We start from the raw sequence: 23834 nt of genomic DNA, 5'->3' as shown, positions 1-23834 counted from the left end.
TTTAAATGTTTTTAAGGTTCACAGTGCTGCCCGTAGTTAGAAACTGTTAGATTCTTACTGTGGATGTTTTTTGTACACGGTTCCATCCACACCAATTGTAGTCCGCAGTCTCTCGACATCCTTGTTTTCTTTGATCCGTCTCAGGACAGCAGCCAGTGTGGCAGCACAGAGATTCGATGATCGGGTCGACACAATGCTACAGACTCGTTTTGTTGCAGCACAGTCATCGGCTGTCGGCTCCAGACCCAGTTTAGTTAAAATCTCTTTTGCCTTCTGCAGTCCATCACTGTCCCTGAAGTAATAGGCAGAAAAGAAACTGTTAAATTTGCCTTGTGCCCAGTATTTTAATTTTTAATTCTTTAAATTTAGATATTTAATGAGTCACAGTCTCCTTTTTGGGAACAGTACATCTCGTCTTTTACCTCACCTTCAGTGCGTGTAGAATTGCATATTAGTTATACTGTATTACTAGTCTGTGATAGCGACACATGACAGTGGCTACATGATATTAGGAGTTTGAGGAGATTTGGTATGTCACCAAAAACACTCACAAATTTCTATAGATGTACTGAGGGCAGCATTCTAACTGGCTGCATCACTGTCTAGTACGGTTGGGTGGGGCCACTGCACAGGACTGAAGTAAGTTGCAGAGAGTTATAAAATTAGCCAGCTCCATCATGGGTACTAGCCAGCATGGTATCCAGGACATCTTCAAGGAGCAATGCCTCAAAAAGGCAGCGACCGTCATCAAGGATCCCCATCACCCAGGACATGTCCTCTTCTCAGTGCTACCATCAGGAAGGAGGTACAGAAGCCTGAGGGCACACTCTCAAACATTCAGGAACAGCTTCTTCCCCTCTGCCATTCAATTCCTAAATGGACATTGAACCCATGAACACTAGCTCACTGCTTTTTATTTCTATTTTTGCACTACTTATTTAATTTAGCTATATATATTTAATGTAGTTCACAGTATTTTTTTAATATTATGTACTGCATTGTACTGCTGGCACATAACAACAAATTTCATGATATATGCCGGTCATATTAAACCTGATTCTGATTCTGATTTGGAGAATGTAGATTCAAATCCTAATTGACTGAGAATTTGAACTCAAGTAGTTTCCAAAATTTAGAAAATTCGCGAGGTTCATTATAGTCCTCTAAGGAAGGAAACCTGTCACCTCTACTTGGTCTGGCTTATATGCGACATCTGTCCCACCATGGTTCACCACAGTAACCTTTGAGATGGAAGTGGTTGTGAGCAATGGGTAGTAAATGCTGGATCTGCCAGTAACGTGATCTATAGGCATAATTTCATCAAATTTATCAATACTAACATATCTCTGTGATGACATTTCTGCAAATCAGACTCATTTTTTAAACTCTACCTTATTTTTCTAGTTTATTTTAAAGCAATGCTATTTTTTATTAAATTTCCCACATCTTTCCAGATTAGTTTTGGTAATCCTCTTCACAATCTACCTGTGCAATTCCCTTCTACGTCTGTAAAGCATCTGGGATGCTGCATAGTTCTTCACCCTCACTATCAGATACCGAACAACGTAAGCTTTTTGCTTACTTTTCAATTGCCGAGACGTATTTGGTTTCAAAGTGGCCTTTGATGAGTAGTTCTGGTGTGATCTTTCCCCTAAACAGCAGTCCGTCCTTCGCCATCTTCACCAAGATAACTCGAACAAGCTCGCCCATGTACATTCCACTGATCATCTTCTCAAACCTGCAGAAATAAGACAGCTTGAAAGCATGCTATGTATTTTTTTCTGGCAGTCTGTCCAATTCATTACAAGAGTCATGTTTTCATAATTGCAATTAATATAAAGCAGGGAAATGATGGTTGGAAGAGAATAGTTATTCCAATAGACCTCTCCTCATTCTACGTCTTGATTATAGCTGCAACCTTCCTGCCCCACAAAACTCACTGCTTCACCAGCTCTTCAAAAGAAAGGCAAAAAAAAAGAAACCCAGAGCCAAAAAGAAAAGCAAAAATGAGGCCAATCATCTTAACCTACCTCAGGCAACTGAAACCAGCCCATTTTCTGGGCCATCCGGTTTAAGATGGTGCTGGTGAAGTCTTACTGGCAGCAAACAAAACTACGAGTTACTTTATAAATCACACATCCTCTGGAAAATGATCACTGCAATCAATAGCCTGTAACTTGCCTTTTGAAGCTGAGTTTTTGAACCACCTGTACGATCTGGCATTTTTGCAGTGAGAACTTAAGTATTGAAGGTGCAGGACAGGTGCGCTGTAGCAAGTACGGCCCAAGAGTGAGGAACAAGTCAATGCATGGTTATTGTTGGAGCAGACGAGCCGATTCAAAGCAGCAGAACTGAGGTGAGGCAGTGAGCCCATGAGCGAGAAATGAGCCGATATTTGATTGACTTAAGCACTGGGACAGATTGGAAAGCTCAAGTAAGGGGCCCACTTGAGGTGGCAGGGCCCAGGCCCAAGAGTGTATAGAAGCTGCAGGGCCCGGGTCCAAGAGTGAGGAACGAGCTGCGGATGGACCAGTTTAAGCGCTGGGCCAGATTGAGAAGGTCAGGGAGTTGGGGCCGGAGGAGAGGGACTGACCAGAGTTCAGCTTGCTGCTTGTCAAGATTTACTCGTCTCTGTGCTGAACCGAGGCTGAGGCTTGCAACTAACAGAGTACTGGATCGGTTGTATCTGTCTTTGTGACTGTGAACCCACTTTCGTGAACCTTACTCCTGAATGTTATTTGCTTACTTTTTATTGTTTGCATGATTTGTCCTTTTTTTTTTGCACACTGGGTTTTAAGAGTCTTTTTGAATGGATTCCATTGGGTTTCTTTGTTTTGTGGCTGCCTACAAGGAGATGAATCTCAAGGTTGTACACTTACTTTGATAATAAATGCACTTTGAACTTTGAACTACAAGTGTCACTGAACGTAAGCTCTATGATGTTCCAGGTATTAAATATTCCCTGTGCATCACTGCAATTTAAAAACTGCCTCACACTGGGATGCAATGATTTGGCAAGTGTATGTGACCTTGTTTAAAATATGCATACACAACCTCGTTATTCCCTGGGTGCAGAGCTGCATTTTGACATACACCAGGAACTCTGATAGTCCATCCCAAAAGCTAGTCTTTATGCACAAGTCCAGATAGTGGATACCAGCATATTATGCCACAATAGAGTCAGGAGGGTTAAGCCCGTCTACCTATGGACATATCCCAGGTAGCATCAATAGAGAAATCTGTCAGTGGTTCATCCTTCAGAGGTAGAGAGAGGATTGACTGTTTGGTTGTTCGCTGAGCTTGGAGGTTAGGCCACAAACGTTTCGTCACCAGTCGAGCCAACATCATCAGTATGCGACTGAATGTTGTTTCTGATGAGTGGTCACGTTTATATTCAACTCTTTCTGATTGGTAGGCTGTCACACTGGCTGCTCGTCTCCGCTAGGTCCCAGCCAACCAGATAGCAGAGCAATCTCTGCTGGCTCGTACACCTGGTTATCGGTCATTGTGAGCATTAGTTCCTCAGTTGTCCACAGCTCACCCCTCGACCCCAAACCTGCAGATGCATAGGTTTGTAAATCCACTCCAGTTGAATATGTTTGTTAATGGAGTTTTCCATTGAGAACCAAACCTCTGAGAATTCTCTTGATTTATTGTTTTGTCCTTCTGCCAGGAATTTTGTAGTCTCCCAGACCAGATCACCACTAATGATACCGGATCATTCTCCACTGATTTCATTCACTCGCTTATGAATTCAAGGGGTGATCAAGGAAATGGAAAACAGAGAGCAGGTCAACAGAACAATATCAAGACTGCCTTCCAAATCAGATCTGGACCACATTGTCTGTGTCCATTCTTCCTGCATTAAAATCCTGTTCCTCAATTATCACCAGCAGGACACATTCAGGGGACAAACCATGGTGACATTAGTCCAAAACACGTTCTGAGATGGCTGACAAATGTTTCCATCCCTGCATTCAGTAAATTGGAAAGTAGAAAATTGCAGTACAGCACAGGCCCTTTGGCCCACAATGTCGTACCGACCTTTTAACCTACTCTGAGATCATCCGAACCCTTCCCTTCTACATAGCCCTCCATTTCTCTAGCATTCATGTGCTTATCTAAGAGTTTTTTAAATGCCCCTAATGTATCCACCTCTACCACAATCCCAGGCAGGGCATTCCACATAACCGAGTAAAAAAAACTACCTCTGACAACCCCTCTATACTTTCCTCCAATCACCTTAAAATTAGGTCCCCTCATATTAGCCAATTCCACCCTAGGATAAAGTCTCTGGCTGTCCACTCGAGGTCTATGCCTCTCACCATCCATCAAGTCACCTCTCATCCTCCTTCACACCAAAGAGAAAAGCCCTAAATGTAAATGTCAAATGTAACTATTATCTTTTTCCCAATCCCATTCATAATTCCCGCATCTTTGATATCAATATCACTGATGCAGGCTCACAAAGAGTTCTTCCAAGCCTCATGGGACCATGATGTTTATTGAGACACTGTACTGTTTCAATATCCCGCTAACCCCTGTACACATGGAAACTAAGCGAGCAAGGACCATTCCAACAGGTAGTGGCTACTGCCCAGTTACTCATTACAGATGACCCTGGCTCCCAGCCGTTACTGCTGTGCTATAGAGCAATTATACTTACAGCTGTTTCCCAGGATTGATGGACCCCCTGTCAATCTCCTTGTCAAAATCTGTTCTAATGTCGTCCAGTTCTCCCAGGTCACCGAATGCACCCCACTCCATATTGACACACATCCTCCCCTCGTCTCCCTCGACTAGGTCAATGTGTTGCATCTCCTCCATGTAACAAGCATTTGTGCCGGTGCCTACAGGAATGCAAAGAAAAGAAATCAGCTCACGATGTAACAACACCCTGGGATTCAGTGTGGTGCAGCGATTAAGATAGCCAGAGAAATTACTTTAAATCCCAGCAGAACTTAAATTCATTCAAAAGCCACCTGGATTTCAAAGAGCTCAAAGAAAAAAAAATTAGAAACATTGGTGCAAGACATGATAAGTTAAACGTAGGAGCAGCAGATGGACGTTCTGCCCTTTGGGCCTGTTACACCATCCAAGAGCAAAGCAGCTCTGCCTGATCATCATTTCCCACACTACCCTTAATAAGAGTCCGACTTGCAAATACTCCAAAAGCAAACTACTGGGAGATTAGCAGTTCCCAAGACGTCCACATTCATTATTATTTTTGTGCCCTTCCAGTCCTACAGCCTCACTTCTTTACACGCTTATCCATGTTTCTCACTGCTGCCATCAGGTACAGGAGCCTCAGGACACGAACCACCAGGTTCAAGAACAGTTACTACCCCTCAACGAGCAGGCTCGTGAACAAAAGGGGATAAATACACTCAACTATTGAGATGTTCCCACAACCAATGGTCTCACGTTACCTATGTTATTTCATGCTCTCGTTATTTATTGCTATTTGCATTTGCACATTTTGTTGTCTTCTATGCTCTAGTTGTTCCTTCATTGATCCTGCTTACAGCTACTATTCTATAGATTTGCTGAGTATGCCCACAGGGAAAAGAATCTCAGGATCGTATGTAATGACATGTATGTACTCTGATAATTAAGCTTATTTTGAACTTTTGAACTTCTATGTAATGTCTTGAAAGGCATAGAAATAATGTTAGAGCCAAAAAGGTTCTTCACGAAACAGAAATCCATTGGTCTTCTTGGAACACAAACAAAGCCTGAGCCTCGTGTCCTTCTAAACCAGGAGTTCCCAGCTTGGGGTCTACAGACCCCTTGGTTAATGGGAGGGTTCCATGGTCATAAGAAAGTTTGGGAGCCTCCCTCCTGTTCTAAACTGCCATAAATATCTGGTTCACTCATGCTCCTCAGAGGCACCCAGTCTGGCTCTGGAGATATCCCCACAGCACTGCTGGGGATGGAATTTCAAAGTTTAGACTTGGTAATGACAGAAGACTGGCAAGTCAGGATTGTATGTCACTTGGATGGGGGAGAGGTGTTATCTGCAGGTGGTGGTGTCTATTTTGAGAGAACTATCTCCCACCTCCCACCTAATATAGCAATGCCTTTGAAATTATAATTTACATCCAATGTGCCAGACTCATCCATCAAAATCTCACTAGCAAGCAGTGTTGATGTTAACCCTTGAGATCTCACTGATGCTCGCAGTATTTTTTTATATTTACACACTTTGTCTTCTTATGTACACTGGTTGTTTGACAGTCTTTATTTACGTATCATCATCATTGTTGTGTGCCTTGTTGTGTGATATAGGTGATCATGCTCTATGAGTATCATTGTTCTTGGCAAGTGATGAAAGATCTCAACCTGAAATGTCAACTGTTTATTCCTCTCCATAGGTGCTGCCTGACCAGCTGAGTTCCTCCATTTTGTGTGTGTTGATCTGGATTTCCTACATCTGCATAATTTCTTGTGCTTATGTATCTAAAAATAAACCAGGTGCAAGCGTGAGAAACTAAAATTCATCTTCACACTGAGGGCATCTACATTGTGTAATATGACATATATTGGAGTGGAATCAAAATACAGTAGTATTTTGCAATGGGCAGAGCTAAGGCATCACTCTTCCAACAGATCAGATCAAAGTTCTGCAGTCGTACCACATCTATTCATGAATGCTGGTAGAAAAGGGTCCATGAACATCATCGTCCTCAGCAATGGTGGGACAAGTAGATGAGAGTCAATGGCAAAGCTGGAACTTTGGAATCATGTGCAACCAGAAGTAACCATGAGAGTGCATCTTTCAGCTTCCTCCCGAGACCCTCGCCATCATAGAACCATTGTGGACTTCAGAAAGGCTACACACACCAGTCCTCATAGAGGGATCAGGAGTGGAAAGGGTGAGCAATTTCAAATTCCTGGGTGTCAATATCTCCAGGGGCCTAACCTATCAATGCAGTTACAAAGAAGGCACAACAGTGGCTATATTTCATTAGGAGTTTGAGGAGATTAGGAAAGTCAAAGACACTCGTAAATTTCTACAGATGTACCACGGAGAGCATTTTAACTGGTATGGGGCGATTAATGCACTAATCGAAAGAAGCTGCAGAGAGTTATAAACTTAGCTCCATCATGGGCACTAGCCTCCGTAGTATCCAGGACATCTTCAAGTAGCAATGCCTCAAAAAGACAGCATCCATCATTAAGGACCCCCGTCACCCAGGACATGTCCTGTTCTCATTGCTACCATCAGGAAGGAGGTACAAGAGCCTGAAGGCACACACTGAAAAATTCAGGAATAGCTTTTCGTCATTGAACCTACGAACACTATCTCACTACGTTTTTTTTTATTTTTGCACTACTAAATAACCATTATATATATAATATATATACACTTACTGTAATTCACAGTTTTTATCTATTATTACATATTGCATTGTGCTGCTGCCACAAAGACAACAAATTACATGACACTCAGTATTCCGGTGATATTAAACCAATTCTGAATCTGATTTCACAGCCAAGTTAATTCACTCCATGTGACAAAAAAAACTGCCTATATAAAAGGCTACAGGACCAGACATTTGGTCGTAGTTCTGAAAATAGCTTGGGGTATAGAAAACGAAAATGCTCTGAAATGTGAATGTCCAAGGTCGCCTGTAGGTGGCAGCATAGGTCAGCAAGGTGGTGCAGAAGCCATCTGGACCTTTTGCCTTCATTGTCTTCAATACAGTAGCAGAGAGGCAATGGGGCAACATTATCAAATGTTGGTTAGGAGCTGGAGTTCTTTGGGAAGGATATGTTTACACTGGAGAGCAAGCAGAGGTGATGCATCAGAACATCAGTTATTACCCCTCAACCATCAGGCTCTTGAACCAGAGGGGATAACTTCACTCACCCAATACTAAGCTGTCCCCACAACCTAAGGACTCACTTTCAAGGACTTCTCAATATTTATTGCTTTTTTTTATTTGTACAGTTTGTTGCCTTTTGCACATTGGGTTTGCCCCGCCTGGTGTGTGCAGTCTTTCACAGATTCTACAGCGTTTCTTTGTATTTACTGTGAATGCTCACGAGAAAATAAATCTCAGGGTTATCCACGGTGACACATATGTACTTTGATAATACATTTACTTTGAACTTTGAATGTTGCCTGGGAGAGAAAATTTCACTTAGCAGCATGATAGCGGAGCGGTTAGCACAACACTTTACAGTCCCAGTGACCCCAGTTCAATTCCCGCCGCTGTCTGTAAGAAGTGTGTATGTTCTCCCCGTAACCGCAAGGGTTTCCTCCAGGTGCTCCAGTTTCCTCCCACAGTCCAAAGACCTACTGAATAGTAGGTTAATTGGTCACTGTAAATTGTCCCGTGATTAGGCTAGGATTAAACAGAGGGTTTCTGGGTGGCACAATGAAAGAGTCAAAAGGGACCTATTCCTCATTGTCCCTCAATAAATAAATGAAAAGAGAGATTGGCTAGGTTTGAATGTGTTTTCCTTACAACGCAGGAGGCTGAGAACGGACCTGACAGATATACAAATTTATGAGAGTCCTGGAATGGGTAAATAATAGGAAAATGTTTCTCACTGAAGAGGTATCTGAAGCTGGAGACGTGATTGTAGGGTAAAGAGAAGGAGGTTTCGAGGGAAGAACTACTTCACTTGGTGGATAGTTATGACATGAAATAGACTGCCAAGGATGGCTGGTAGGGGTAGGTACTCCCAAAGCATTTTAAAAGTACCTAGACAAGCATTTGAATCATCCAGGCTTAGAAGGTGAAGAATCAAGTGGTTGTTATTGGGATTAATATTAATAAGTACTTGATGGTCAGTCAGACACAGTGAGCCCGAGGGCCTGTTTCTGTGCTTTACAGGTCTATCACAGTGGTAATCGGGAACTTAGGCACCAATTCATTGTCATAAAGAAAATTCATAAAGGAGCTCAAAAGAAGCAAAGGAAAGTTGAGGAGCATGTTACCTAAGGCAACGTGTTTTAATAATTGTGAAAGCTAGTATTAGTGATCATGACAACTTCAAAGATAATTTAAATTGGAACAAACATAAGAGGTAAATTTGCAAGATGTCATTAAAGTCCAGAGAAATACTGCACAAGAGATTCTGCAGATGCTGGAAGTCCAGAGCAACACACACAAAATGTGCACAATCTATGGAGAGGAACAAACAGTCGACTTTTCGGCTCGAGCCCCTCTCGGCCCAAAATGTCGACAGCTTGTTCCTCTCCATAGATGCTGCCTGACCTGCTGAGTTCCTCCAAAATCTTGTACGTGTTACAGTGAAATTCTGCACAGCACTGTAAACACTTTAAACCTCTCTATATAATGCTGTTTACATGCTGGTATTTATGTACTTTATGTACACTTTATTCTGTATCTGTATTTTAACCTCAAACACCATTATTATATACTTCTTTATTCTTTGTAATTATTGAACGTTATATTTTTGTTTCACGTCATGCTCTGACAGACGCCCCACAGCAAATTGCTAATACTTGTATAGAACGAATAAAGTTGATCCTGGGTCCTTGAATGTGGCTAATTATACAGCTCTTTCAGCAAGCAGACCATGAACCAGCTGATCTTCTCCAGCCTTCCTATTCAAGAGGAAGAACGAATGGACTGAGCTGTTTTTAAAGTTTCATTTTCTCTTTTCAAGTCACACACACACACACACACACCAAAACCCAGAGGCGAAGATTTGGCAGAACCACTTCCTCACCAGCCCCTTGCATATGCAAAGCCACATATGTTCAACCACAGGCAAAGCAGCCAGCTAACAAGAAACAAGTCAACTTACCAACAATTAATCCTATCTCACAGTTGTGGTCGCCATAACCACAAGACATCATGGTCCCCACAGTGTCATTCACCACGGCAACAACATCGATATCAAAATCCTGTCCAAACAACAAAAAGAGGAACAGATAGTCAATGCTTTCCCCGGAAGGCCAGCTCACGGACATGCCAAACCAACTGCATTTCTCTGCATTGTTTTCTGATACATACCCCTCGCTTCTGGATAGCTGTACGCAGTAATCCGACCACGTTTCGTCCCTCTACACCGCTTGCCTTGAAGCCTTTCGTCCAATTAACCAAAATACTCTGGAGCAGAAAATAAGGAAAGAATGTTAAGATTATACAAAACCAACTTCTAAAGATTCGTAGTGTGGAGTATATCGAGAGGCTGCATCACAGAAAATCGCACAAAAGATAGTGAGTACGGCCCAGTCCATCACAGGTAAAGCCCTCCACGCCATTGAGAACATCTATACAGAACGTTGTCACAGGAAAGCAGCATCCTTCATCAGGGTCACCCACCACTCAGGACACGCTCTCTTCTCACCACTGCTAACAGGAAGCAGGTAGAGGAGCCTCAGGACCCACACCACCAGGCTCAGGAACAGTTATTACCCCTCAACCATCAGCGTCTTGACCCACAAGGTACAACTTCACCGAACTTCTCTTACCCCATCACTGAAATGGACTCACTTTCAAGGACTCTTCATCTCACGTTCTCGATGTTTATTGCTTATTTATTTATTTTTATTATTATTTCTTTCTTTTTGTATTTGCATAGTTGGCTGTCTTTTGCACCCTGGGTGAACAGAAGATAAATTGATTCTATTGTGGTCATTACTCTATTATGGATTTATTGAGCGTGCCCACAGGAAAATGAATCTATACTGCAACCTGTATGTACTTTGATAATAAATTTACTTTGAACTCTGCAGGTAAGAGACTGTTAAAGATCATCTGGAGTTATGAAATTATGGATAGCATACTTATAGATTAACTAAATTTAGAACCAGTCTTCAGGAAATAAGACCTGTACATAATTTAATTTCCAACTCAACACACACAAAATGTAATTTCCAAATGATACATTGCGGCTTGCAGAACCAATCGCTGGGTGATTCCGTACCATTGATCCTCCATTGGGGAAGACAATTGATGAATGTTCCTGCTATTAGCACGTTGTTAAAGGTGCCTCCTTGCAGCTTGAAGGCACAGTTCAGCAGACCTCTTTTGTTGTTGTATATTCATAGAGTCGTCCTTCATCACTGTGGGTATATTCGATGTGTCTGGTGCTCGTACTGAGGCTTCTGGAGCAGACACCAGGATAGAATATTCAAAGGTAATCTGCTTGTTGGGAGGTGTTACCCAGACATAGTTATTTATTTAGCAATACAGCAAGGCACAGAAGCGGAGTGGTTAGCTACAGTAAAGCGACCTGGGTCAATTCCCGTCCCTGCCTGTAAGGAGTTTGTACGTTTTCCCCTTGAACGTGTGGTTTTCTGGTTTTCTCCCACGGGCCTACCAGTTGGTTGATTAATTGGTCATTGTAAGTGGTTAGGCTAGGAATAAATGCCTATTCCACCTGTATCTCAATGAATAAATAAATAAGCGTAGGCCCTTCTGGCCCTTTGAGCCAACCCAGTTAACCTTAGCCGTAGTCATGGGACAATTTACAATGACCATCTCTGGACTGTGGGAGGAAACCGGAGCACCCCGGAAAAAGCCATTCCACAGGAAAAGCGTAGAGACCCCTTACAGAACGGCACCGGAACTGAACTCGGAACACCGGAATGCCCTGATCTGTAAGAGTGGTGCACTAACCCCCTACACCACCATTGCGCCCACCTGTAAATGATGAAGGTGTAGTTTCGTAAATTTGCCTTACCCTAATCAAATTGTTAAAGCTAGGCAGGTGATCATAACAATTGAAATTGTTTAATCACCTATCATTATCCTTGTATTGAAATATAAAATGAGATTCTCTTGAACTCTCTCTCCTGAAGGTTCACAAAGTGAATAAAGACTTTTATAATTCCCATTTACAGCCTCCGTGTGGCTCAGTTTTAATTTAGTCACAACAGGACAAAGATATGGATCATAAAGTTTGATCAGAAACAAAGTCCCCTTTAACAAATCTGCGTTGCACACTTTAGGATTCAAAATCTTTAATTAGCTTGCTCACATGTTTTCCTCTCATATTCTTGAAAGAAAAGAAAGGAAAGCCAGCAGCTCCACTTGCTGTTGCCAGATTCAAACAACAATGAAGTGCAGAGTTCAGAGTTCAATGGAGCAAAATTTCCACTGATTTGGTCACTGATGAGCCACGATCAGCAACTTGTATTTCATTAGTGAGAACAAGAAGGAAACAAAGCAACACACACAAAATGTTGAAAGAACTCAGCAAGTCGGGCAGCAACTACAAAGAGGGATAAACAGCCAATGCTTCGGGCTGAGACCCTTCTTTAGGAAACAAACTCCTCAGACCTGACAAAGTTTCCTTTAAAGAATGAGGGGCATAGATAGAGTCCATTTGTTTTGTGCTGTGTCATAAGACATGGGCAATCACGGTTGTTCCATGATTATGAATGTTCTTGGCAAATTTTTCTACAGAAGTGGCTTGCCATTGACCTTCTCCTGGGCAGTGTCTTTACAAAACGGGCGACCCCAACCATTATCAATACTCTTCAGAGATTGTCTGCCTGGCATCAGTGGTCGCATAACCAGAAGTTGTGATAAGCACCAGCTGCTCATACGACCATTCACCACCTGCTCCCATGACTTCACATGACCTTGATCCAGGGCTAAGCAGGTGCTACACCTTGCCCAAAGGTGACCTGCAGGCCAGCGGAGGGAAAGAGCACCTTACACCTCCTTTGGTAGAGATGTATCTCCACCCTGCCACCGAGATAGATAGGGTAGACAGTCAAAATCTTTTCCCCGGGGTAGAAATGTCAAACACCGGAGAATATGCTCTTAGGATTAGAGGGGGGAAGTGAGGGTAAGTTTTTTGTGCATATACTGGTAGATGCCTGGATTGGGTTACCAGGGGTAGTAGTGGAAGCGGGCAGTTTGGTGGAGTTTAAGAAGCTTTTAGATAGACACAAGAATATTTAAGAAATGGAGGGATATGGATGATACACCAAAGGGGATCATTTAGTGTAAATGGGCATCAGGATTGTTACAACATCATTGCTGAATATACCTGGCCAGTGCTGTCTGTCCTCGGCACTACAGTTCAACTTAGGGACATACTCAGAAGGTTCTGGCAACAATTGTTTGTGCTTCAGGACAAAGTGTTTGCAATGGAGCAAAGAGGGTGAAACATTAAACAAGAAATGATTAATTATGAAGGGTCTCGGCCCGAAAGATCGGCCGTTTATTCCTCTCCGTCAATGCAGCCTGACCTGCTGAGTTCCTCCAATGTTTTGTGTGTGTTACTCTAGTTTACTGATGCTCTTTGTGAAAGGGAATTGCTGGCACATGGTGTAGCATGCAGGACATCTTCATGGAGCGATGCCCCAAAAAGGTGGCATCTGTCATTAAGGACCCCCATCCCCCATGATATGCTGCCTTCTCATTGCTACCATCAGGGAGGAAGTACAGGAGGCCTTTGATCCCATGAACACTACCTCACTACTTTTTTTTGCACTATTTATTTATTTTAACTATTTTATATATATATATATATAACTATTATGATTATATATATAAACTATATGACTATTTTATACATATATATATAATCACTGTGAATTATAGTATATATATATATATATATATATAGTAATTTATTATTATGCATTCCTTTGTACTACTGCCATGTAACAACAAATTTCGGGACATATACCGGTGATATTAAACCTGATTCTGATTCCGACTCCGTTCCCGTAGCGCTGTGCTGGTCGTTGACTACCCTCTGGAATGGCCTGGCCAGCCACTCAGCTCAAGGGCAAAACGACCATGAGCAGTTAATGCTGGTCTTGCCTTTGTTGTCAAAAGCCTCTGATTAAAGCAAGCAATTAACCATCCGGTAAATACCATGCTTAATAATCAGCATCAGAATCAGGTTTAATATCACTGGGATATGTAATGAAATTTGTTGTTATACAGTAGCAGTGCATTGCAATACATAATAATAAAAACTGTAAATTACACAATTACAAGAATTACACACACACATATATATATATATGCATGTATAATTCTTGTGATTTTGTAATTCACAGTTTTTAAAATTATATATATATGTGTGTGTGTGTGTGTGTGTATATAAATATAAAAGTTAAGTTAAATATATGGTGCAAAAAGAGGAAAAAAAAGTAGTGAGGTAGTGTTCTTGGGTTCAATGTCCTTTCAGAAATCAAATGGCAGAGGGGAAGAAGCTGTTCCTGAATCGCTGAATGTGTGCCTTCAGGCTTCTGTACCTCCTTCCTCATGATAGTAATGAGAACAAGGCATGACCTGGGTGATGGGGGTCCTTACTGATGGATCCTGTCTTTTTGAAGCATCCCGCCTTGAAGGTGTCCTGGATACTACAGAGGCTAAGTTTACAAGTCTCTGCAGTTTATTTCAAGCCTATGCAGTAGGTCCCCCTATACGAGACAATGATTAAGACTGTGAATCACAGTAAGTAAATATATATATATATTATATATACATATAGTTATATTAAATAAGTAGTGCAAAAAGTGAAAAGAAAGAAAGCAGCGAAGTAGTGCTCATGAGGGTAATGGCTTGTCTCATTTGGCCTTGCTCTTTCACATTTGCCATTATCTGGTTGCTCTGCCCTTATAACCCTGGATTCAGCAGCACGAGGAACAGCACAGCTGTCGTTACGTGTATCAGCTCACGGTGCCACAGCTTGATGCTATTACCGTAGGAGACTCAAGTCTTAAAGGAACCCCGTTGCAGAGCGTGGAATGAGAACATGCTTAGTGTTTAGATGCCTCTCGCAGAGGGTAAAATAAGGAACTCACTTCATCCAGCTTGGATTGTTTGCAGGGAAAGGAAAACGTGAAGCCCAGAGGAAGCTTTTCATCCTTGATGTTCAGTTCTTCCATCACATCTCCCAGGCAGTTAGCAATGTGATCGAACAGCTACAATGAAAACAATGAAAACAATCATTACAAATGTAGGGCCATGAGGATCCCCATCTTTGTTTTTGACAAAGAAGAATCCTGCACCATCTGGGGACTTGGATGGTCAAATGAAAATTTTGCTGCAGCACTCTAACGATGTCGAGCAAGCTTAATGGGACAGCTGGCCTAATTCTGCTCCTATATATTATGGTCTTATTTCCCTGATATAGTAATATTAATAAAGTACAGCTTTATTAAATAAAGTTCCTAGAATTCTACAGTGCTGAACTTGTGAAATTCAATGCCTCAAGTACAAACGTGGTATTAGGTTGGGATGTGTTATGTTAAAGGGCAAAGATCAAGTTCAAGATCATTCAGAGCAGTGATTACAAAATTATACTGATGCTATAACTTTGAGACATCAATAGAGAGGGATCATCAGATGTGAGAAGTAATATACTTTGAAGTTGAAAGTGCAAGTAGTAATTTAAATGAAAGATATAAAGTCATACAAGGAAGGTACAGGGTTGATAAGATGCTAACAAACTGTTTATCCTGACTAGCAACTCTGAAGCCAAGGATCATAATGTGTGGATTAGAGATTAGATATCTAAGATTGGGAACAGGGTCAATGACACTCAGTATTGTGAAATTTTGGAACGCTCCACCTGAGGACAGTATATTGTAGACGCTCAGTACATCTGGCAGCATCTCTGGAAATAAATAAGTGGTCGATGTTCCGGGCCGCTCTTAGACATCAGCCCAAAACGCTGTCTGTTTATTCTTTTCCATACATGCAGCCTGACCTGCCCAAATCCTCCGGCGTTTTGTGTGAGTCACCCCAGATTTATTGAGATACAATGTGGAATAGGCCTTTCCGGGCCTTCGAGCGTGCTGCCCAGCAACCCCCTGATTCAATCCTAGACCAATCACAGAACAATTTACAAACACTAATTAAGCTACCAACCAGTACATCTTCGGACTGTGGAAGGAAACCGGAGCACCCAGAGGAAACCCATGCGCTCACGAGGGAGAACGTACGAACTCCTTACAGGCAGTGGTAGGAATTGAGCCCAGGTCAGGAGTACTGTAAGATGTTGTGCTAACCACTACACTACCATGCCAGCAGCTGCAGAATTTCTTGTGTTTATGATATTCTGCAGATGTTTATTCATCAAGTATATTCTCCAGCATTAAGGGTTCTAGGGATTTCAGATAGGGAAGGAACCACTCCCCACTCTGGCTCTCCTCTTATGGCTTGTCTTCTCCTCATCTGCATGTCACCTCCCTCTAGTGCCCTCCCTTCTTCACTTTCCCCTATAGTCACTGTCTTCTCTTATCAGATTCCTACTTCTTCTTCAACCATTTACCCCCTCCTCCCATCATCTGCCAGCTTCTCGTTTCATTCCCCCTCTCCCACTCACCCACCTTCCCCCTCACCTGGCTTCACCTGTCACCTATCAGCTTGTACTCCTTCCCCTTCCATCCCATCTTATTCTGGCTTTTTCCCACTTCCCTTCCGTTTCGTTTGATTTCATTGAGCTGCGTCACGGAGCTGGTCCTCCTGGCCCGCTGAGCCCGGCCGCCCAGCAATCCCCCAGTTTAGATTAGTCCTAGCCTAATCACGGGACAATTTACAATGACCAATTAATCAAACAACCACTAACTTTAGACTGTGGGAGGAAACCAGAGCACCCGGAGGAAACCCACGCAGTCACGGGCAGAATGTGGAAACTCCTTACAGGCAGTGGTGGGAATTGAACCCGGGTCACCTGTACTACAAAGCATTGTGCTAACATTAGAAACAGGAGCAGGTGTAGGCCATCTGGCCCATTGAACTTGCTCCATCAATCAGTAAGATCATGACTGAACTGGCCATGGACTCATTTCCACCTACCTGCCTTTCCCCATAACACTGAATTCCTCTATTATGCAAAAATCTATCCAACCTTGTCTGAAATATATTTACTGAGGTAGCCTCCACTATTTCATTGGGCAGAGAATTCCACAGATCTACCACTCTCTGGGAAAAGCAGTTCCTCCTCATCTCCATCCTAAATCTACTCCCTCGAATCTTGAGGCTATGTCCCCTAGTTGTAGTCTCACCTAGTAGTGGAAACAACTTTCCTGTCTCTATCTTATCTATCCCTTTCATAATTTTATATGTTTCTATAAGATCTCCTCTCATTCTTCTGAATTCCAGAGAGTACAGTCCCAGGCGACTCAATCTCTCCTCTTAGTCTAACCCTCTCATCTCTGGAATCAACCTGATGAATCTCCTCTGCACCACCTCCAAAGCCAGTATATCCTTCCTCAAGTAAGGAGACCAGAACTGCACACAGTACTCCAGGTGTGGCTTCACCAGTACCCCATACAGTTGCAGCATAACCTCCCAAACCATTACGCTACTGTGTGTTTGGTTGCATATGCGCAGTCAGAGGACAATAAACTTGAACTTTCTACACCAGACCTGCATATTACTGCATATCAGTACTAATAAACTTGCAGCAAATTTGTGTGTAGTTGCAATGATCATTCTAACAATTGTATCTATAAATGCTGTCTGACTCTCTCTGTTTCTCAGGCAGTGTTCCTGTGTCCAGAGTGGATTCTGAAGTTTATGAGGACAAAGTGGCATTTGCCGACTCTGCCACAAGAGGGCAGGCTTTGCTAGGGTTTATATCTGGGCTGAACAAAGACTCAAAGATTCTCAGCACCTTCCCAGATTCTTTATAGATAAGCACCATTAAGGTAGATAAACTTTATGAAAATTGTACTGATTGTAATGATGGCATGTTACTGAAGAGGACAAAAGTAAACTTTAACCAGTTTTAAGTGTGTCAATGCAAGTCGGTATTTTATCCTATTTTAACTGATAACAGAATCAGAATCAGATTTGTTATCACAGACACAAAAGATTCTGCTGGAAACCCAGAGCAATACACAAAATGCTGGAGGAACTCAGCAGGTCAGGCAACGTATAAAGAGGGGAATAAACTGTCGACATTTCATGCGAAGACCCTTCGTCAGAATTGGTAAGGAAGGAGGAAGAATCTGGAATATTATCGTTGACATATGCCATGTGATTAGGTGTTTTATGGCAGGAGTACAGAGCAAGATATATAAATTACCATCAGCTTTTTTAAAAAAAACAAAAGATACAATAAAGTTAAATAACACGTAGATCTATTTGTTGAATAAATATATTGAGTGCTTCATACAGGAGAAAGTCCAAACATGTTTAAATATATTATAATCTGATGAAAATCCTCATCAAAAGAATGGTGATCAAAAGCCTGATCCAATATTTGAGGATCAAAAGAGGGGCATAAAAGAGGTGATGGGGTGTGGGAGAAATCCAGATCTTCGAGTCTGAGGGAGCAGCCAACAATGGGGAACAAAGATCAGGAAAGAGGATTCTAACACTGATGGCTAACAGACGAACAGACAACGTTAAACACAAGAGGTTCTGCAGAAACTGGAAAACCAATACAACACACACAAAATGCTGGAGGAGCTCAGCAGGTCAGGCAGCAGCTATGGAAAAGAAGAGTTGGTCGATGTTTCGGGCCGAGTCTCTTCTCCAGGACTGAGAAGGAAGGTGGGGGGAGATGCCAGAATTAAAAGGTGGAGGGAGGGGAAGGAGGTGAGCTGGAAGGTGATAGGTGAAGCCAGGAGTGTGGGAGGAGAGGAATGAATCTGATAGAAGAGGAGAATGGAGCATAGGAGAAAGGGAGGGAGGAGGGGACTCAAGGTGAAGTAATAGGCAGGTGAGAAGATCAGAGTGGAGAATCTTGTTGGTTGTAGGTGTATGTCTCAAAGGTGTGGTGTTGGGGATTATCAAGGTCACAAAGAAGGCAAAAGAATTGAACATCTAAGGCAGATTTTCCAACTTTTTTAATGCCATAAACCAATACCATTAGGCAAGGGGTCCACAGACCCCAGGTTGGGAGGCCCTGAGTTGGAACACCAGAATTTTATATACGAGAGGTATCAGATCGATGAGGAAGTAGGATTCGGTTCAGGGCAGGCAAACACCTGGATAGGCTGAAGCTATGGAAAGTGGGAAACTTGCCAGAAGCTTAAAATTACAGCGGAGAGGGTTCCCACCTGAGAGCCAGTGCCATGCATGATGTCCTCTGGAATGGCACAAATCCGATTCTCAATCTCCACATTTTGCTTGCCATTGTCTGAAACTTTCACTCTCAGCACACGGAAGTTAGTCCCTCCCAAGTCAAGGGCCAGGAAGTTTCCACTCTCTGTAAATGTAGTTAAGGCGGGGTTAATAAAGTAGCTACAGTGTGTGTGTGTGTGTGTGTGTGTGTGTGTGTGTGTGTGTGTGTGTGTGTGTGTGTGTGTGTGTGTGTGTGTGTGTGTGTGTGTGTGTGTGTGTGTGTGCACAACTCACTAATTTTGATGATTATTCTAAAATTATTACTCCATTACAAATATGAAATCTTTGATTTTGCACCAGTATTGCAAGATTCTTCATCATCATCATTATGTGCCCTTGGTATGACACGGGTCATCATGTTCTTTCTATGACCATGATTGTTCTTGGTAAATTCTTCGACTGAAGTGGTTTGCCATTGTCTTCTTCTGGGCAGCGTCTTTACAGCCATTATCAATACTCTTCAGAGATTGCCTGCCTGGTGTCAGTGGTCACATAACCAGGATTTGTGATCTGCACCAGCTGCTCATACGACCATCCACCACCTGCTCCCATGGATTCATGTGACTCTGATCGAGGGGCTAAGCAGGTGCTACACCTTGCCCAAGGGTGACCTGCAGGCCGGTGAAGGGAAGGAGCACCTTGCACCTCCTTTGGCAGAGATGTATCTCCACCTGCCACCCAACTTCTACATCCCGACCAAGATCACCAGCTAAGCTAGCCCCATTTTGCCTGCATTTGACCCATATCCCTCTGGGCGGCACGGTAGTGTAGTGGTTAGCACAACACTTTACAGTACCGGCAACCCAGGTTCAATTCCAGCCGCTGCCTGTAAGGAGTTTGTGTGTTCTCCCTGTGACCTGCGTGAGTTTCCTCTGGGTGCTCTGGTTTCCTCCCATGGTACAAAGCCATACCAGCTGGTAGCTTAATTGATCAGTGTAAATTGTTCAGTGATTAGGCTAGGGTTAAGTCTGGGGGATTGTTGGGTGGTGTGGCTTGAAGGGCCAGAGAGTCCTATTCTGCACTTTGTTTCAATAAATATCTCAATCTTTCCTATCTGTTTACTTATCCAAGTGTCTTTTCACTCTTGTTAATGTACCAACCTCAATCAGCTCTTGATAGCTCATTCCACAGACTGAGCACCCTCTGCAGAAAAATGTATCCCTTCCCCACCCCTCAAGTTTCCAATTAAGTATCTCCCCTCACGTCTTAAAGTTATGTTCTCTAGTTTTTGATTCTCCAGCCCTGGGGAAAAGACCTTGTGCTTTCATCCTATCTATGGTCTCCAAGATTTGATAAACCTTTATAAAGTCATGCCTTGGCCTGCTGTGCTCCATGCACCTGCCAAACCTCTCCCTGTAACCCAGGTCCTCAAAGTCCTCATAAATCTTCTCGGCATTCTTACCAGCTCAATGGTTTATTAAACTCAATGTCTCTATACGGTCTTTGCCACCACCCCCCCCCCCACCCCGAACTGGGTTGGACTGATATAGCAGGTGCCCAGCCGAAGGGTCTCGGCCCAAAATGTCTTCTGTTTACTCTTTTCCATTGATGCTGCCTGGCCTGCTGAGTTCCTCCAGCATTTTGTGTGTGCTGTTTTGAGACAAATTCTAGGATTGGATCAAGCCACTGATTTGTGATGTTGCTCAATTTTATTTTCAGGAATTAAAATAAAGGGAACTTGCTGAGTTAGTTCCAGCGTTCAGTCAGATCATCTGATTTGTTTCTGTCATCTGACTTGGTTCTATAAACCTCCACATTCTTGCCTAAAAATCTCAGTTTTTTAGGTTGTAATCAATCTCAAGGTTGTTATAGCCGGGGTGGTAATGGGGAGAAGCTCCCACTGCCTATTAAATGCTCCCAATGGCATGCATCTCAAATAGCCTCTGACAACCAAGTCCAGCTCCTGGCCTTCACGTGTGGCTAAGCTACCAAGCCTGGCGGAACCATTTCTACTGACAGAAGAAGGGGCAAAGGTGGGTTACTGGCACCTTAAAACTAGTCTCTTTGGGCAGATGGGTCTTGTCAGCCACAGTTGGAGAAGGAAATCTCTGAGCTCAAACCTCCACAGCCTTGCAGCTATACACACTCATGGGGAAGGCTTCAGGAGTAATTCCAGAGCTGGAGTCCCTCAGGCACATTGAGTTCAATGCTGGCTGGCAACTCTTGCGGCACATCTGGACTCATTAGCTACATGGAGAGCGGGAGCCTGCTGCCTGGGCAACAGCTTGCTCTCCATATCTTACCGCCCAGGCTCGTGTATAGCATAGACAGCTGGGACGCAACATCCATGGTCGACCCTGACCAACAGAGGGCCTCAGTTGACTTGACAAAGTTCTTCCACTTGCCAGTGATAATCCCTGATATCAGACTGCCACTAAAGTGGCTTGTAATCCACATGCCAAAGCATCCTAAAGCTCTTCAGAGACCCTAACCTACACGAGAGGATTGAGGATAATTCACGATGCAGCAAGTCCTTGTGGCAAGCAGGTAGCTGCCGTGGTTCTTTGACTATTCTTTGTTCTTCAGAGAGCCTTGCAGGAGCACCTTCCTGGCCGTTTGGATCTTGCTGCAGAACCCACCCACCCAGTCTGCAGGAGCTGACTTTGCACGCTAGGACAGACTTGTCCCTATCTCATCGGGGTACGAGACCCTCCGACTTCCCTCATCTAGTTTGGCCCACCATTCAAAGCAGTGGAACACCTGTTCATTAATGCAATCGTGTCACTCATGTGGCGGCAACATAACGCATAAAAACATGCAGACATGTTCAGGCGGTTCCGTTGCTGTTTGGACCAATAATCAAAATGGGGAAGACATGTACTGTATGTGACTTTGACCTTGGATTAGCAGTGACAGAGAGAGTGGTTTGAGAATCTCAGAAACTGCTGATCGCCTGGGCAACTGAAGGAGCTTGTCAAGAGCCCCCAAATCCTCAAGACCTTCTACAGGGGCACCATTCAGAGGCATCCTGACTGACTGTATCACTGCCTTGTATGGGAATTGCACCAACCTTGATCACTGGGCACTGCAGAGAGTGGTACGGACAGTCCAGTCTATGCATCTGTGCACGTGAACTCCCCTCCATTGAGGACATGTACAGCAGCAGGTGTGTAAAGAAGGCCTGGAAGATCATCAGGGGACACCAGTCACCCGAACCATAAACCCTATCAGCTGCTCCATCTGGCAAATGGTAATACAGCATTAAAGCCAGGACCAACAGGCTACTGGACAGCTTCTTTCTACAAGCCATTAGACATAAATTTACATGTCTGTACATTGTGATGGAGTCATAACACAAAGGTTTTTATTCCCTCGCGCCTTGCAATGGATGTAAGATTTAATTACATTCAAAATTCAAAATTGAAACTTTCATGCACAGCAATTTCTAGGAATTACAGAGGATGGTGTAAAAAACAAGAACACATCCAGTGAACGGCAGTTCTGTGGGTGAAAATGGCTTGTTAACGAGAGAGGTCAGAGGAGAATGGCCAGACCAGTTCATGGTAGACCAGTTAATGGACGGGTAGACAACAGTCACACATTAGAACAACTGTATGCAGAGCATCTCTGAATGCACAACACATTGAACCTTGAAGTGGATAGGTTACAGCAGCTTAAGACCATGAACATACACTTTATACACTTTTAACACTTTATCAGATAGAGGAGGTACATCATAAAGTGGCCACTGATTATATACATTGTAACTGCCCTGAGACATGCTCGATGACAGAAAGGCCACATCGTTCTCACTTCCCCAGGTTATGCTTTCTCGTAATCACACAATCACACTCCAGACAGAGAAGTAAGGAAAGGCTTAAAGTGATCAAAGCCACTCAAGCAGAGAAGAGCAACGTATGATCTGCGGTTTGTACAAAGGTCCCTCGAATGCTATATTTAGCTGATGACACCACTCGTCGCTCAAATCAAAGTTGGTGCCGCAGCAACAACCTCGCGCTCAATGTCAGTAAGACCGAGGAGCTGATTGCTGACTTCAGGTGGAGAAAATTGGAGGTCCAAGTGCCAGTCGTCATCGGGAGGGCGTCAGCACTTTAAATTCTTCGGCGTTATCATTTCAGAGGATCAGTCCTGGGTCCAGCACATAAGATAGGACCCAGCGCCTCTGCTGCCTTCGAAGTTTGCAAAGATTTGGCATGACATCTAAAACTTCAACAAACTTCCATAGATGTGTGGTGGAGAGTGTATTGACTGGTTGCATCAGAGCCTGGTGTGGAAACACCAATTTGTTTGAATGGAAAATCCTACAAGAAGTAGTGGATACAGACAGCCCAGGCCATCAAGAGGTAAAGCTCTCCCCACCACTGAGCACATCTACACGGAACACTGTCACAAGAAAGCAGCATCCACCAGGATGAAGGTTCGGGAGCCTCAGGACCCACAACACCAGGTACAGAAACAGTTATTACCCCTCAACCATCAGCTTTTGAACCACCCAGGGTAATTTCAATCAGCTTTATTCACCTTATCACTAAACTGTTCCCACAAACAACAGCAACACACACAAAATGCTGTAAGAACTCAGCAGGCCAGGCAGCATCTATGGAAAAAGGTAAAGTCAACGTTTCGGGCCGAGACCCTTCGGCAGGACTGGACTCGCTTTCAAAGGCTCTTCATCTCAAGGTCTCATATATATATATATATACACACACACACACACACACACACACACACACACACATACACACACACTCACACATACACACACACACAAACACACACACACACGCAAACACACATACACACACACAAACACACACACTCACACACACACACATA

The 23834-nt window shown here is 43.3% G+C and overlaps 1 protein-coding gene across 1 annotated transcript in view; it reads right to left on the bottom strand.

The window, feature by feature from the left end:
• The window catches only part of LOC132391423 (hexokinase-2-like), a 99383-nt gene that overhangs the window by 26256 nt on the left and 49293 nt on the right, over nucleotides 1–23834 (bottom strand). The window contains exons 3-9 of the mRNA XM_059964606.1: nucleotides 18974–19122; nucleotides 14762–14881; nucleotides 9996–10091; nucleotides 9787–9886; nucleotides 4667–4850; nucleotides 1583–1738; nucleotides 59–292 (exon numbers count right to left, since the gene is read on the bottom strand). Coding sequence (XP_059820589.1) covers nucleotides 59–292; nucleotides 1583–1738; nucleotides 4667–4850; nucleotides 9787–9886; nucleotides 9996–10091; nucleotides 14762–14881; nucleotides 18974–19122 — 1039 coding nt within the window. The remainder of the gene's footprint in view (nucleotides 1–58; nucleotides 293–1582; nucleotides 1739–4666; nucleotides 4851–9786; nucleotides 9887–9995; nucleotides 10092–14761; nucleotides 14882–18973; nucleotides 19123–23834) is intronic.

This window comes from Hypanus sabinus, chromosome 1 (assembly GCF_030144855.1).
Source record: "Hypanus sabinus isolate sHypSab1 chromosome 1, sHypSab1.hap1, whole genome shotgun sequence".
Lineage (NCBI taxonomy): Eukaryota > Metazoa > Chordata > Chondrichthyes > Myliobatiformes > Dasyatidae > Hypanus > Hypanus sabinus.
Note: the sequence above shows the minus strand (reverse complement) of the source record. Positions and strands in the feature narration are given on the sequence as shown.